At 44.5% G+C, this 17157-nt stretch overlaps 2 protein-coding genes across 8 annotated transcripts in view; both read right to left on the bottom strand.

Moving 5' to 3' along the window:
* Window positions 1–288: 288 nt before the first annotated feature.
* Window positions 289–9167, bottom strand: VPS33A (VPS33A core subunit of CORVET and HOPS complexes). Of its 2 annotated transcripts, none has more exons than XM_075516027.1 (13): window positions 9010–9167; window positions 8858–8923; window positions 8613–8740; window positions 7854–8043; window positions 6902–7018; window positions 6023–6197; window positions 5105–5298; window positions 3203–3329; window positions 2950–3017; window positions 2211–2348; window positions 1672–1809; window positions 1338–1506; window positions 289–751 (listed from the first exon to the last, which is right to left on the bottom strand). In XM_075516027.1, exons 1-13 carry the CDS (start codon window positions 9109–9111, stop codon window positions 558–560), a joined length of 1806 nt encoding a protein of 601 aa, XP_075372142.1. In that variant the 5' UTR covers window positions 9112–9167; the 3' UTR covers window positions 289–557. The 2 variants fall into 2 exon arrangements, 1 of the variants encoding a protein (XP_075372142.1); XR_012777727.1 differs by having other exon boundaries at window positions 612–751; window positions 1338–1553.
* An 898-nt stretch (window positions 9168–10065) lies between these two features.
* CLIP1 (CAP-Gly domain containing linker protein 1) overlaps window positions 10066–17157 on the bottom strand; it is a 74020-nt gene continuing 66928 nt past the window's right edge. For all 6 annotated transcript variants that reach the window (XM_075516591.1, XM_075516584.1, XM_075516588.1 and 3 more), the window contains 5 exons: window positions 14020–14137; window positions 13600–13759; window positions 12758–12807; window positions 11176–11300; window positions 10066–10488 (listed from right to left, as the gene is read on the bottom strand). In XM_075516591.1, coding sequence (XP_075372706.1) covers window positions 10266–10488; window positions 11176–11300; window positions 12758–12807; window positions 13600–13759; window positions 14020–14137 — 676 coding nt within the window. In that variant the 3' untranslated portion in view covers window positions 10066–10265. The remainder of the gene's footprint in view (window positions 10489–11175; window positions 11301–12757; window positions 12808–13599; window positions 13760–14019; window positions 14138–17157) is intronic.

The raw sequence follows: 17157 nt of genomic DNA, 5'->3' as shown, positions 1-17157 counted from the left end.
CAGCAGAGGTGCGGCCGAGTACAGATCTCTGACAGAAACAGATCCAATGCATTGATGGAATATATTAGGCACCAGAGAGAGAAAGACAGACTGGGAATATTGGTATGAAATCAGGAACAGAAAACATCCTGCGTCCTCAGCACCTTAGGAAGGTAAAAAGAAGTAATCACACCCCTCATTAAAACTAAACTGAAAGAAAAAAAAGAAGCAATTTGCCAAATAGAAGGACCAGGGCAAATCCCCACTTCCCCAGTGCTTGTTTGCCAATTCAGACCATGAACAGGGATCTCCCTTTCTCCCATTGTTTATTTCCTTGTTTCAGCACTGCTTGTCTACTAGGAAGTTCCACAAACAGTAGGAACACAAGTGCAGAGAGGGATGAGGGTAACTGCATCATGAGCTGGTCTCAGGAGAGCTTCTTTCACCGTCATGTTTCTCTGACATTCAAGCAGCCATGCCAGCAGACCGGAAGCTGACATGCCTGTATCACGCAGGGCCTCTCACTGTCTCTCACCACAGAAAGGGGCTGTCTCTCACCCTGTCTCTCACCACAGACCCTAGAAAGGGGCAGGCTCCAATTTTTCCATCAAGGATTTGATCCAGCTTGTTCCATTGATCAGTTTTGTAGTGGCAATGACATACTCTGTGCCTCCATCTTCCATTTGGGACAGAAATCTCAGTGCAGCAATTTCTGCGTAAGTTACACCTCCCAGGAAGAACACCAGAGTGACTCTGTTCTCACCGTGTTGACCTGTGTATTCAGAGAAATTTACAGGTTGTCTTAGTTTTATTTTTACGTCTCCTATCCATCAACTGTCAGTCAAACTCAAAATGACCTAAAACTAAAATAAAGATAGCAGCTGAATTACAGGAGAAACTAATTGGGCAGAATACAAGACTGGGGCCCCAAAATGCAGACTCTGCTCCCAGCTCTGGAGTCTCTTTACAGGATGTGCTTCTGCCTGCCCAGGCTTAATACTAGGAGAGTGATGCTGACCTTCTTTGTGAAGTAATGTTACTTATTAAAATCACTGTGTAAGGTTAGGGTTTATTTTAGTACTCTGATGAGAGTGTAAACAAATGTACAGCTCTATAGTACTTTCAGTGCACATGGTGCTGTGCATTAATAATAGCAGGCTGAATATGTGACTGGATGTTTTAAAGAGGCCAGAAAGCTATCTGTCAGAAATGGGTTAGGTAGATCTAATACTGCAGTGGGACGGGGAGATGAGATAGATGCCTGGACTCTGCCAGCCCTGATTTGAGCCCAGTGCCTCATTCTAGTCTAACAGAGATGCATCTCCCTTTAAAAAATGGGAAAACAAAGCAAAACTTACGCTTTTTCTGAAGGCCAGTAGGTAACTGCTGCCTCTCCTCAAAATGGGGACCCGGCAGCATCTTTAAAACCTCTTCTATGCTCCGCCACCCTGGCCGAGCCAGTAGCTGTGCCAGGCGTACACTCAGCGGAGCGTAGCCACTGTACACATAGGAGATATCGTTGGGGTTCTGCAGGAGAGAGCAGAGTGTGAGCAGCAGGTGAGTGCTACTTCGTGCTGCAAAACAGCACCATAAGAAGTAATTAAAAAAAAAAAAAAAAAAGATGAAGGTTGTCCTGCTGCACATACTCCTGTGTTGTTAGATGTAGTGTTCACTGCTGAGGCACCTGCTTACCTGTTCATTAACATCATCCATCCATAAGCGCAAGGTTTTCCTGATTGTTGGGTAGTTGTTCCTACCACTTGTCTGAGGTTTCAGGAGTCCAGCCTTTTCTAAGTTGTTTAAGGTCAATATATGTTCATAGCCATAAGTCTGCAATATGAAGAATTCACCTTTAATACCATGTCAATAACCCATGACCAGAGTGGTTAAAAAAAAAAAGATGAAAAAAAAAAAGGCAAATATGTTTGTTTAAACAAAGTTTTTTGGTTAAGATCTCTCTAGAGTGTATCCCATTTAGAGTGTTTAAATCATAATAGTAAAAAGTGCAATGATATAAACTTCTCTGTATCTATGTGTTGCAAAACACATATAAGAACCTCCTGAGTCATTGTTATCAGCCCAAACAGAAGCCTCAGTGCTCCGTCTGTACACACTGGACGTCAACGCTACCCAAGTATAAGACGTGTCTGTCTAGACTGCAAGTGCTGTAGAGCTGAGGTTTTGATGTGGCTTTTCTCAGAAATTCATCAATCCGAAAGTTACAGCCCAACCTGGAGAATCTCTCTTTTGTAATGGTCCAGAACCTTCTGCTTCAGTCCACTATTGCATACAGATTGCAAGCAAACGAGACGTAAGATCTTGATCAATGGATGTTTTTGAGCTATGCAGTCTTCAATATAATTGTTAACCTATTAAAAAAAATACATAAGGTGTTATTTAAAGACCTGTTAAAGTGCCTAGAAGACCTGGAAAGAAAGATCTAGTTTTGCCTAGTATCTCCAAAACAGCAAGAAAGAGGGTGCAGCTGCTCTCCAGGCAGCTCAAGACTGTCTGTAAAACAGTGATCCAGCACTGGTTCCAGCTGGCATCTTTCTAAAGCATGTCGATTCCACAGTCAATAGCTAGACTTTGTCTGATGCACTGAAAAAGTTCTGATTAACGGTCTTGAGTCTTTCACTGATCCCTCACAGCATGTAGTGCCCCTGTACAAGTCGAAGCACCCCAGCTGTGTACACCTGCGTTACAGGCAATGATAGGTAACTGGAGCCCAGCACAGCACACAGTACAGTACCGTCTCCAAGTACATTCAGCGATGTGTGTCACTTGGAGAAAACTGCAAATGTGCAAGGAGATGCAAGTATGTGCTCACAACCTTGACACTGGAAGGAGACAGACATTCTCTAGATCAGATGTTTCCTCCCTCAAAAACCCCAGATGGAAAAAACCCAGAGAAATACGTTGGATTTTTTTTGAAGATACAAGAGTCACTAATTGTCATTATCTACTTACCTTGTCTGTGTCTATTCCAGACATGAACTCTTGTTCCACTGTTAAATTATCAAAGAAATCTTCAGATGCTTTGGGAAAAGAATGAAAATCAATACCATAGCAACTGACAGCTTATTTTCTACATTTAACATTTCAGCAGAGATGCACTGGACAGAGCAAAGCCAACTTTTGCCAAGCTGAATGATGTCCATCAAGTTGTCTCGCACCTTGCTATACTTAAATTAGTCAGATAGACTATTCAACCAATACTCACTGGTGATGTCTTTGATGAGTTCTGCAATGGAGGTGTGGTTTGCTAGAGAACTTCTTGCTGCCTGCATGTGTGGCAACTGTGAGACAAACTGCTTAATCTCTCCAACGGTTTTCGCATGGTGTCTTTCCTAAAGGAATCCATTGTTTAGGTTAGGTCTTGTTCAGATTAATTTGCCACACACCAACTAGATAATTTTATCATGAAAAGGTTTTTTACTGTACTCACTGCAACAGCAGATACTCTTAGAGATATGCAACCTTTTAGACAAAATACTTAAAATGCTTAAACTAAAGTCATAGCATTACCTGTAACAGCACTTTGATCATTAGAAGAGGCAGGACATAATAAAACAGGATCATTAGACTGTTTTTTTTCATTATACCAGTGTTGCCAAATCACTTTTCTCCACCTTTGTCTGACTTCAGCCATCACTATCTGCTCCTCAGTTTCCCTACCAGCAAAACTACCTTTTTCATGCAAAGACTAATTACTTTGCTAGCTGCCAGTAAACACGGAGCTCTAGGCCAATGCAGTCAGAGATGGGGGACATTTCCCCTCAAAGCAGTAGTGAAAGGTGCTGAGGAACTGGGTTGGCAGGGTCTGCGTCCCTCTCAAGCAGGAGCCCGCCAGTCACTGTACCTGGCTGTAACAATGTCCCAGGTTTTGAGCAAGGATCTGATGAAGCACAATGCAGAGTTCAGCTCAGAGCAGTCCAGAGGTCTGTATTTCATTTGGGCTACTTGCCTCTTGCTGCAACTTGGAATAAAAATAATAATAATTTGACTCATATGCAAAGGATTTAAATGGGCAAGTGCAGGCAGGAGAGTGATAATGATGAAGCCTGCAATTTAAGTCCTCTGCTGCCAATACGCTGCTGTTTCATTATCACCTATTACCTCTGACAATTCCTTAAATTTCTTTTTTTTTTTTTTTTTTTTAACAACCACTAAGAATAATCCATCTTTAGCACCTTCAGCACTAATATTGCAGTAATAGACATTTACTAGGAGATGAGGCTGAACACACAGCATTTCAGTTAAGGTACCACTACCTTGTCTTAAATGCAGCAGCAGTGAAGAGGCAAAGAAAAAAGCCAAGGAAATACAATCAAAGTGTAACAAGTTATCTTGAGAATCACTTCAGAGAATGAAGTCTGAAAGCAGAGATGTGGGATCTCAGTTTCTTTATGAATCATCAACAGGATGTTTTCAAACAAAACCACAAACACTCTCCAGCTTTGTCTAAGGTGACATGTGAGCATGAATTTACAGGTCAAACCTCCTGTAAGACAACAGTGTTTTTCACATTGCTATTTTTTTTATGCCAGCCATAATGCTCTATGAATGTACATTCTGGAGTTTTATTTCTTAAAGCGTTTTCTTTGCATCCTCAGGGAATACAAAGGGAAAAGGACCGTTCACTTAACAGGTAACAACAGCAACAAAGTGGAATTGATCCATATGCTAAAATTAACCTTTGGCCTCTTGCAGAGGGAAGCAGCACCTGACTGTTCTGCAGACTGAAGAAAGCAATTCCTGTTTCGGGAACTATGGTTTCACACAGCAGAAACGTGGTTTAGGCTAGCTCCAAGACAAGCTTTTAACAGTGAGGACAGGAAAAGCCACAGAACAGAGGTGTGGGGAGAAGAGAGTATCCGCATTACTACAGGATTCTTAGGAGATTTGACCAACACCTACTCAGAACAGTTGCAGTGGAGCTGATCTTGTCCCAGGACAGGGGAACAGACTGGAGGGGCTTCTGAGGACTACCTGTTTTTTCTCTGGCTGGGGGATTACTCCATGGCAACAGCTCGAGCTGCCAGTCACAGCCCTGCTGAACGCAGACTGTCTGTATCTGATGACAAGAATGCCCAAGGGACGCATGGTCAGATACAGGCCTCACCTCAAAGGCTGCTGAGATGATCTTGGCTTTCTTGCTCAGTACTGACCCCACAGCATTGAAGTTCTTGTCTCGGATTTCAGCATACAGCTCTTCAGCAGAGTTCAGCTGGAGCTTCTTGGGTTCTGTGGGGAGATCTTTCCCACCCTCACCCTGCTTCTTCGGGGCAAACTTCTCAGGAGGGAGTTTCACATAAGCTACCAAATGCAGAGAAATATGCCTTATAAGGACTGGAATTTCACCACCATAAGTTAAGATAAGCAGGCTGTGGAAACGTGTCCCCTGAGCTGGAAACAGTTCTGAGCAGCAAAGCTAATATAAACGCCCAGGCAACGCAGTGCCTATGTGTTAATTAAGGAGAGTCTCCCTGTACCCAGGGACCCAGAGACCTATACACACATACATGATCAGAACCCAAGTGCTAGCTACCCTGCTACAAAAGGGGTTTGGAGGCAGCCTTCCAGCCAGTCTTCAGTACAGCAGGAGGGATTAAAATCCATAAGTGCCTCTCTAGAGTTTTTCTTACTACCTCCTCAAGAGCAGGAGAGCGCTCTCAATGGCCTTTCATAAACTGTTCCCTTCCCCTCAGTGTGGCACACCGTGAGTCAGCCAGGCTGGAGAGTGAAGGCATACAGCAACATCTGTGCTCCCACATGACATGTTCTGTGTCACCGTGTCCGCACCCAGCCAACATCCAAAATATTCCCATTCAATAACATGCACTGTACTTAACTCCCCTTCCTAGGCAAAAAGAGCCAGACCTGATCTTGATGGGCTCTAGCTTGGGACTGAACCATCCCTGCACTAAGTTCAGGTGAGGTGCTCCCACGTCACTGTCATTTAGTGAAGCAGAAATCCACCTGACACACTGCAACCTGCCCCAGCACACCAGAGACCTCCCCCTTACCCAGCAGTACTCACTGTTCTGAATTCCATAGATTTCATCTATCAGCCCTTCGTATGTCAGCTGCGTAGCTAACGGCGTCAGCAGATCAACATTGCGGTCCAGCAACAAGAGGGTATCAAAGACGGGAAATATCGAGTTCTGGCTTCCAGGGAACTCACGCTTCATCCTGATCATCATATTAGCCACATGCTGAAAATAAATTGCATCCGTTTGGTTATGGTGCAGGCCACAACAGATGGATTTAACTTCTAGGCCCTACAAGCACATGCTCATGCAAGTATAGGGTGCAGCCCCGTGAAAAGGAAGAGACTGGCAAGAGGTACAAACCAGCTGACTGGGGGGGGCAGGACAAGACCAAAAAACCCGAAGTCCTTCTCTGCTGCTCTCTGCAGCTTAGCAGGACAGTGACTGTGGCCAAAGTACTGGGTTCAGCTCAAGCCACTCCCTCATTATAAATGGTACTGATTAAACCGTAGGTTGATCAGAGAGAAGGAAAAAGGCTAAGTGAGTTATAGGAAGAGAGGAAAAAGCTAAGGCGTGAGCAGTAGGTTACACATTTCCTACTTTATTCAGCCCTTCTGATACCAACAGAGCGGCTAAGTGTTAAAACTCCACAGAAAGAAGAACTGCTGAAAACACGAAGGCAGTGTACCTATGAGCAAAAAGCATATGAAATCAGATAAATCCTCCTGACAGGAAGACTTATGGAACAGCAAAGATTGTTATTTTGGCCAGAGATGACAAAGATCTGATGGCCATGATCCTGAAATTCCAATATGACAAGAAGGGTCCGTGGCTGGATTCAGAAAACCCACAGGTGCATTTAACCGAGCACTCCTTAAGGCAGTTCCAAAGAACAAGATGCATTTTTTCAGCAGCAACATTTGCCTCACCCGGGCACACTCGCCCTTCCCAAAAATCTGCGGGATGGTTCCGTAGAGAGCCTGCAGCGTCATCAGCCCCTTTGCCGCGTGGTACAGACTTGTCTGGTCGCTCTCCAGGTAACATTCCTAAACAACAAGAAGGATTCCCAATGGAAGGTGTTGATCCAACACAGCTGCTTCCACAGCAGAATGTGGTCCATGTGAACAGTTCAGAGGAGACACAGGCCAAGGAAAAACTATGGCTGTTGGCAAATACAGACCTTACCTGTGCTGTTACTACATCAACTCACTTGATGAAACCAGATGCTGTAATATATTTGAACCCCACACGCTACTCCCAGTTGAATGGAGAGGAGTAAGAGAGCCAGAAAGTGATTGCAAAGAGCCTCTCCCTCTAATTAGGCCACTCTGAGCGCACACCACCTCATCATAGCTGCCGACAAGCAGCTGCAAGCCCTGACACGTCCTCTGGGCTATGCTTAATAAGGCAGAGATGGCCAAAGAAACTCAAACCTTTCCGTCCCCAGACGCAGCATTCTGAGAAACCAGCATACGCAGCTGGTATGCGACAGCTGTTAATTCTCAGTACAGCTTAGCGCGCAGTATTAACCATTGTACGTGGCTCTTCGGCTGTGTATTGACGCAAACTGTGCTGGCTCTTAGTAACGACTAAGCATTTTAAGTCTCGTGAACGCTCAGTTTGTGAAAATAACACCAGCAGTTAAAGCTGGAGGAACTGGGGCGCAGCTTGGTGCAGCGATGGTTCCTTCAGTGTTTAGTCAGAAAACACACAGAGAAGTTGAGGCTCAGTTCAGCACTCAGGATCGAGCCACATCTGCTCTGCAAGGCCTTTCCCTGCTGCGCAGCTCACCAGCAACCCCCCCAAGAGCCTCTGTACCAACACCAACAGCCCCCACAAAGACCCACAGTGGTTTTCCTTGAAGACAAGATGAGCACGTACCTTGAACGCGCTCTCAGACTCCATGGAGAGCAGGTCTCCATCGAAGGGTATCAAGTCCAGGCTGTACTGCTCTCGGTGGATGAAGGACCCCAGCACGCCCTGCTCCTTCAGCCACTGCTCGCAGAGCAGGCTGCGGCGCGGCACGAAGAGGATGTGGAAGTCCCTCTGGGGAGAACGGCCTCTGTCTTCCCTGGAAGAGTCACAGGCAGGAGCACAGCACACGGTAACTCAGCTGCGCAGGTAACCAGCACAGACCGCGGGCTGGGGGCACTGAATTCAAAGGAAATAGGAATGCCGCACTTGGTTATTATTACCGGCCTCCGTTCCTAACTTTGTATTTCAGAATATTTTTCACCCAGCCACATGCATCCACAGCCACAGGTCTGAAACCAGGGCAAGATGGCTTGGTTTTCCTGCAGTTCTCAAAAGGAGGATCAATCAAGGCGTGACTTGTTGCAGCTAATTAGAAGGAACGTACATCCTCTTAACAAGGAACGCACTCTCTGCATGGCCAGCCAAAGTGAAACCCCTGCCTCCTAGGGTGCCTCGCACCCTGACACGAGCCCCGAGAGCGGCTGTGCTGCAGTGTCGGTGTCTGCACGTAGTTGCCCATTGTGAGCCCAGACGGGACAAACCACATGGCGTTCTCAGGCCAAACCTGTCCCCTCCTTCGGAGGGAGCCCCGGCCGGCTCCCGAGAAAAGAACCACGAGCCCAGCCCTCGCAGCCACCGCCTTCCCCCGTCAAGCACCCGCTGTACCTCAGCACATTGTCCGTGATGATGTCCATCAGCTCTAGCTTGGGCCTCACGAAGAAGATGATGTTCTTGACGTCCGCCTGGGGCAGGCGGCCCGGCTTGAGCGTGAACATCTTTTCCACCTCATGCTCCTACGCGGAGGGAAGGGCCTTAGTCAACTGCGGGGAGCTCCGCTGACAAGGCCCGGCAGCAGAGGGACCGCCGCCGCCTCGCCCGCCGCCACCCGGCCCCGCCGCCGCGGCGTTTACCTTCAGCAGCGAGTACTGCGCGATCAGCCCGAAGGGCCCGGTCAGGTACTCGTCCCACACGATCGCCTGCGGGAAGGGACAGAGGCGTCAGGCCCGGGCCCCGCCGGGCCGCCCCCCGCCCCCGCCGCAGCCCCGGCCCCGGCCCCGCTCACCTTGGAGCCCGCGCACTTGTCGAGGAACTCGCGGAGCTCCCTGCGCCCCGCCTCGCGCAGCGCCGTCAGGTTGACGCGCCCCGAGCTCAGGTGCGCCGCCATCGTCCCCCGCCGCTGCTCACGTGACGCCGGCGGTCACCTGCCGCGCGCCACGTGACGGCCGAGGCGGAGCCGGGCGGCGAGCGGCCGCGGAGGGCAGCCCGGCCGCACAGCGCCCCCTGGCGGGCGCCACGCCACCCGCCGCGGCACCAACCCCCCCTCTCTTCCCCACCAAAGTCCCCGTCTTCCGCCGGTCTGCGGAGGCCGGCAACGGTCGTCGGCCGTTACCGAGAGAGAGCCTGCTGCGGGGGGCTCGCCTGAAGCGTTAGTCAAAACGTCCCACCACGCTGCTAACCTTTTTCTTTCTATGTATTTACAGCGCAGCCAGAGGGCACGTTTCCCCCACACAGAGCCCGTTACATTCCTAACTGAACGGAAAGATAGGAAAGACGAGACACCTTTTTTTTTTTTTCTCCAAAATATAACTTTAATATATATATGCATATATACACACACACTATATAGAAGCTGAAAGAACGCAAAAAAAAAAAGGATGTCCCACAAACTTTTAGGCGTGCACAGCGTACGGGTTTCTGAAAAAGGCCCCAGGAGCTCCGTTTCTTACCTGCTTCATGATTTTGTGTTTCACCCCGTTGTCAAACTGCAACACAGAGCTCACGTTCACACAGCAAAATCACAGTCAAACGAGTAAATGAAGATAAAGATGAAACATTTCTCAACCCAGTCCAGTGTCAAAAAAAGCTTAAAAATCTAAATGTACAAATTCAGCCTTAAAATGGTTTAGTGCAAATATGAAAATTAACAGCATAATTTTAAGGTATTTAAATAAGCTTTAATATAACTATAGTGCTTCGTTCCTATACATGTTTTCCCATCAATAGATGCAACAGCATGAGGGCATTTCTCATTAAGAGTGGGAACAAACCCAGAACCTGGGAAGAAATAGCATAAAGTCATTTGTTAAATCATTTATTTATATTTCACTTAAGTTTATTAAAAGGGAGAGAGGGTATTTATTAGCGGAGGAGCAAAATATGTATCCATGTACTGATTCTGGAGTGGATGGGCAAGGGGAATGGGAGCAAGGGGGTCAAGGAACGCTGTCCCTTTTCCTGACATTCAGCACACACAAATGCTGGTGGTACAAATCGTCCGATTAGGGCGCGCACAGTCTATCCTCCTGGCTGCGCGTTGCATTAGAAGGTCTCGTCGTCATTGCAGTCAGCCGTCCAGTGCCCGAACATCTCGCAGGTATCGCAGTAGGGGCGTTCTTCTCTCCTGCTGCCATGGTAAGCCGAGTGGGGCGGCTCCTCCAGCATCTGTGCCTGGGTCGGACAGTCTTCAGTGTCATGAAGATCAAAGCAGCCGCAGATATCGCAGAAGAGACGAGGCTTCTTCTTTGACAGGCTTTCTTCCTCACTGCAAGATCAGCACCAGGGCAAGTCAAGCAGGGTACTTCTCCTTCGTAAAGGAGAACACCCTGCTTCCCTGCCCTGCACAATAACCTCTCAATTACTGAAACTAAGGAAACACCGCAGTGGTCAGCAAAAACGTAACAAAAAAATTACAAAACTCCTTCTGAAGATCTTCAGACATCTTGACATATTCCCTTATACTATAATACTTACTAAACAAACTGCTCAGTGTAAATATTTGCACAAATACAGATATGTAAAAAAGGAACATGTAAACTGGTTTCTCTTTTCTCTTGATAGAAGAGGTCTGAAGTCACAAGATATCAAATAGGTTTTAGTTCTCTTTCTCTGGACTGGATCTCCCCATCTCAATGCAGCTACCAGCCTCTTGAGAGCAAATACTCTTCTTACATAATTTGGAAAGGGCAAAACTCAACCAAGACTGACAACAAATATGTTATGATACATCAGTGTTTGTGATTGGTAACTACAGAGGATAATTTTGCACCACCAGGTACACCATAGTAATGGACCTAAAAAGAAGGCTGGATTCGATCACCCTCAGTTCAAGAGGAAGCTACGTTTGTCCTTCCTGACAGCTGAGATCAGGCTGGTGCGTTGTGCAGCTGCAGAACTGACTGCTACCAACAGTTCCCAAAACAGAAGCCAAGGTTTCCTTTAGGATTCATACCTGTCATAGTTATTTATCTCCTCTTCGTTGCCATTGAGGGCTGCTTCACACATTCTTTGTATTTTCAAGTTCAATTCTTCGTTTCTCCTTTGCAGGTCTACTATCACTGAATTCAGGAAGTCAATCTATGATAGTCCAAAACAAGGACAGTCAGCAGGCTGAGGACTGCACTTCAGAGAAAGCAAGCAACAAAGGAATGGCCCTCAAACTGGCATGCACAGATCTGCATTAACTCTTACCATTGGATCGTCGTATTACAAAGAGCACCTGTGGACACTGAGAGAACAAGGGTTCTCTCAGGAACTTCCCAAATAGGAAGGAATAGGAATAGGAACTTCCCAAAGGACCTCCGAGACCCTCAGTAGGATTTCTGTCCAGGGAGTTAGGTAGTTCTGCCCAGCCAACACGTCTGGCAGACATCGGTGGGTCTCAACTCACCACTGATAGATCAAGTTCTTTTTCTAATGTTACATTTTGAACATAAATCCAGTTGTGTAATTCTGATCAGAACAGCATCTCTGTTCCTCCGAACCTGCAGCTCTAGTGGATACTCTCAGAGCTACTCTGGAGGGGCAGTGGGACAGCGCAGCGCACCCGTATGGCATCTCCCAAAGCTGGTTTGAGCCCCAGAGAGCAGTAGGCCAGCACTGCAGCAGCACTGCTGAATGTAATCAAGTAACACTTGGCAAATTAACATAGTGAATAAAATGAAGGAAGCCAAGAAGTGGAACAAACCTCGTGCTGATTGGAAGGAAGCGTTTCCATCAGCAGGTGAATTCAATGAGGCAGAAAAACAGAAAAAGACTGGTGGTTAGTGTATGTTAATTACACCACTTCTGATCTCTGTACAGACTAGGAAGGACATTTTTTAATCAACATGACTGACATCAGTGATCTAACAAGGACTTTTATAACGATACGGTGCTTCTATTCTAAACATGTTTCCTAGGCATTTGTTGTCACAGGCCACCTGTTGCATGGCAGTGCTTCACATGTTCTTTATGATTATCACACTCTTTGATACACATTTTTCCTGTTACCAAGCACATGCTAACTGAGCAACTTCCTTGCCCCATTGCTGCCAACCCTCATTCTGAGTAAAGTTCTCCATTAAGAAGCAGCAAAGATCAACATTTTCAACTGCAGAAGCTTAGAAGTAGCATGGGAGCTCAGGTAGCCTGTTTCTCCAAGATAGCGAGCACCACAGATTCAGGTGGGCCACACCTTATTGCTTGTTCACGTCCAAGAAGCCTTTGGAAAGAATGGCAAGGAGCCGTTTATGAGTGTGCTCTGCTGTGCTGTACCTCACCAACAGGCTGCAGGTCAAAACTTGCCACCCCTGCTTTCCTGCTTGCTTCCTCATGTTCCAATAACCTGAACTATTTCTCCAGTATCACTCATCACTTGATTCTTAATATTTACTGTCATTAATATTTCCCTTCAGAAGCAGAAGGTTACAAGATAAAGCTACCAATTATAATCCTGATTTACAAAATCTGATAGGAACTGTCTTTTGAAAAATATTTCACTCTCCCTGCAGACACACTGCTGTTTTAGCATGCTGATGTTTCAGATCAAATACCTGCTTCTCTTTCGCAATTTCATCTTGAAGTAGATTAGCAGCAATGTCACCTTTAAAGAAAAAAAAACAACAAAAAGAAACAATATGTAAGTATCCAGTAATCTAAATTATGAAACATACATAGTTTGCTTAGTCAGAGACTGAAGTAACGTAACGGTCTCTAGTCTCCAAAACATCTTATTCTCACCACTTTCTAATCACTCAGTATAAGCTTTGGTAAGGATGATTTCTTTGGGGAATTTTTTTTGACCACTGCATTACACAACCATATTCAATACTGCACGTTACTTACTAAAATACAAAAAAAAAAAAGTATGTATAGGTGACAGCTAACATGCACAGATCTGCAAAGGAACTCTCCTCTGTTGAGAGGTGAGACTATAGTGGTATGAAGCTTAAGAAGCTCAGCGTAAGGTAAGCACGAGTGTCCAAAATGTGGGATTCCCAGTCCTGTGCTCAGGTAGGTGATTTTGTTATGATGCCTACACGTTAAACTTTGCAACTACAGCAAGGAAAACCAAAATCAGTCTAAGAGAGGCTCTTGCACAGAAGCCCCACCACAAACAGGATAAAGTTTTATGGTTTATGCATGTTTTGTTTCAAGTCAAATTGTCCCCACCCTGGTGTAAAGGGGGTTAACTAGCAATGTCAGTAGCTTTCACATTTTGCAGCTGGTCAGATTTCCTTCATTCAAATCTTACCTGTGCTCTACAACAGGAAAGTCCCATGTCTCAGGAGGTTTGATTAATTAAACCTCCTTTTAACTATCTGGTTAACAGCTGCAAAAATCTAAAAGATTAAAGCTGAAGGCTCAGAGACAGTAAAGAGGCTCGCTCTCTTACCTGAGTCGCTAGTTACAGTTAAAGGCCGTTCGTTGTTTTCCTTGAGTTTTTGCTCCAAGTTCTTCACCTTTTCCTCAAGTTTCAATTTGTCAGACTCCAGTGACTTAACCACTGACTGCAAGGTTTTTGCAGAAGCGTTTTCTCCACGGAGCACCGTGATCTGTAAGAATTATTTAAAAATGCTCAGACCTTCCAGAATGAAGTAGTAAGGGTAGTAGTAGTAGTAATAGCCACCAAAAATACATGCCAGAAGTCACCTAACTAGGCACAGATATCTAAAGATTTAATTCTAAGGTTTAACTATGCTAAATTAATAAAGAAAAACAATTAGCCAGCTCTTCAGTAGCAAGCATACAAAGCCATATGCTTCTAGCCACAACTTAATCCAAAATTAAGAATATCCTACTGTTCCTCATTTACCTCATTTCTGAGTTTTTCCAGTTCCTCATCTTTTTGTGTGATCAAGGCACTAGTAACACTGATGGATTTTTGTAAAGATGCTCTCTCTTCATCAATTTCTTTTTTTAATGTTGATTCTCTAAAAGAAAGCCAAATACAACCAGAAATCATCTAAAGAATAGATTATTGTAGTTGCCTAAAGAAGTTTCAATTAATTTCAAGTATTAGACTACTGCAAGAAGTGGTTCTTAAAAAGCAAATTTCAATTCTGTGCTTGACTAAGGTTTTATGTATGTATAAACATTTCAGATGTTACAACTGTGGAAACAAAGCAAAAACTTTACCTAGGTAGTACATGCCAGAATCTGCATATCATCGTATCCATTTGAATTTAAAGCAGCAGGGGAGATACAGGATAAACAAACATGTTGCACAATGTTCCACAAAACCTAACTTCAGAGTTTTGTTACTTCTTGAAAATTATTAACAAGCAACAAAACATACATGCAAAGCTCATTATACAAGTTGTCATGCAAAGCATTGATGATGCTGGAAATATCAGCTGGTCCTCACTAATTTCAGTAGCATCATTATTTCCTGAAACACGTACTTTGAGAGTTTCTGGGCCTTTAACAACTTTGGTTTAGCACAAAGCCACATGGGATTTGTTTTACTTCATGGAAGAAGGGTTAAAAAGAAATCCTCCAGAGCAGGCACAAACCCCTTCTGTGTACACATGTCCAGTTTTCCAAACCTTTTCAGCTGATCTAGTAAGAGACATGACTTCTGCCTACAAATCCTGTCCTGACAGGCAGGATCTTAAGGCATCATATCTATGACATCCTCACACTGATGCTATGAGTCTTCCTGATAGGTCACAGAATACACACAGATGAGTAATTGTCCTCTGATGTGAGGACTATTGCTACAAAAGTTCCTTACAAGCTGAAAGGTTTTTGTTTGTTTAAAAAAAAAAAAATTAAAACAAATGATTGTTACGCCAAAATCTATGTTTACTTATCTAGAAGAGAAACTTGCTTTCCAGAGCACCGAGCAGTGCCCAGCAGCTAGCTGTCAACTCTCCAAGCTTCTGCAGGCGTAGCCAGTTTTCTATGCAATTCCATACACCTCGGTTTAGACGATCATAGTCTCACTGCCACAGCAGTAAGCGGCTTCTCTTCTTGCTAGCTGAGAGTGTTGAAGACAAACTAGGCTACCTGAATGCATACCCACTATGCAAAAAGCACCAAGTAGCCAATACTTCAAAGATACCAAGTCACATAACGATTTCATTTAAGCAACTAAACAAAACTACACTCTCTTAGGACTGTTAAAGGGATCAAGAGCAGAATGTCCTTGTGTGACGATGCTCAGTAGGTAGGGGACAGCTATTAAGTTCAAATGGAAAAGTTTTCATATCCACAGTATCTACAGTTAGTGAGAGCCATGATACCCAGACCATGAAATACAATAAATCTCACCGACTCAAGATAAATAGGAAACTCAACAATGAGAGCACAATTAATGCAACTCTTTCATTGTTAAGATTATACTCGGGAATGGAAGCAGCAAGTGGAGAATCTGGGGTTTAGAGAAGCTGATGCAGCTACCAAAGAAGAACCAAAAGGTTGCTTTTGGTATTTTTACAATGAGGGAATTAATATAAACAGAAACACAACAAATTGCAGACTGCACAATCTTGCCTTCAAATACAAGTTATACCCTGTTAACAAAAACAAAAAGGGCAACAGCATTTAATAGATGTCCTCGCCAACCCTGATTCAGCAAAGCACTAAAAGCATGACGGCAATCTCTGTGTTCTTCAGCAGGATTACATACACGCTCTAGCCTAACTCACGTTTCTAAATGCTTTGCTGAATTGGATCAAAAGCGCAGGGTGGTGGAGTGGGAAAGAAATGTGCCACCAATGCATGGGACGCTGCTGACAGAGCACAGCTGTCCTCTCCAATCCACTGAGCTGCAAATCCAGCATTTACTTAAGGCAGGGGAAATGGGAAAGTGCATCTGGAAGTTGCCGCTCACAAGCTCTCCTGTACCTGAGACTTCACCTGGGCTTCCCTTTGCTATATACGCAGCTGTAGAAGGGCAGATGGAAACCCCAGTGACTCATCCCGTGCTCAAGAGCTTGTTATTTAGCCAATGTTTCCACTTTTTGGTCAGATCTTCATCTTAGAGATCAAGACCAAACATACGCTTTTTGTACAAATATGGTTAACTTGCCATTTATTTGGCTTGGTTTCAACCACCACAAGCATTTAGGTGGTTGAAAAAGGCAAACATTTTGTGAGCATATAAATATATATTTACAAATTCAATACAGGAGTCTAGAATACTATTAACACAAGGGGAGAGAAACAAGAGAAGAAAAGAGGAGAGAAAACAAGAAGTGGGAAAAAAGGTCCCTGTACTGTGGCACTGTTTTTTCCTTTTACAGGGCAGTCTCTCCAGGAACCATGCTTTACAGCTCCAGTTGGAAGCCCTCTAAAACGATGAAACTGGAAAACCTACAAACATAGTAGGTATATGTCACTACTTACTTATACGTAAGTGTAGATCACAGTTCACTTTCAGCATCAGCTGAGAGTCTACCCCACTGATGCTCTCAGCTTCAGTATCATTTGTAGTATGATTCATATGAGAGATAGTAAACGTAAGGAGCATATGTTGAATGTGAAATAACTACATAGTGATAACTTGCAAGAAAAGCTTGTGGAAAGTATTTATTTTATCAGGAAAAAAAAAGGGGGGGAAATTGATCCAGTGAACTTAAACTTTTTCCCTGCCAATTCAAGTCCAAAATATCCACTTGCCAGCAGGGATTAAAGAAAAACAATAAAAATGACTTTGTCATTTCACACGCCATTTTAAAATTTCACTTTCTTGAGGAGGTTAAACCGTACTTTAAGCTGTATGTGGAATTCAAGGGAGAGAGAGGTTTTTGTTTTGTTTTGACATTAAAAAATCACCCAGATTCTTCCCTTACTACAAAAATAAGAAATTCTAAGAATGAAGCAAATACCTTAAAGTGTTACTGGGCAAGCTTTAAAAATGCAAGATAACAAGAACCACGTTAGAAACATGGAGTAGAAATGCAAAATACTGTAAGGAAGAACTAAATTTGCACCAAGGGGCTTCTTT

The sequence above is a fragment of the Mycteria americana genome, chromosome 13 (assembly GCF_035582795.1).
Source record: "Mycteria americana isolate JAX WOST 10 ecotype Jacksonville Zoo and Gardens chromosome 13, USCA_MyAme_1.0, whole genome shotgun sequence".
NCBI lineage: Eukaryota > Metazoa > Chordata > Aves > Ciconiiformes > Ciconiidae > Mycteria > Mycteria americana.
Note: the sequence above shows the minus strand (reverse complement) of the source record. Positions and strands in the feature narration are given on the sequence as shown.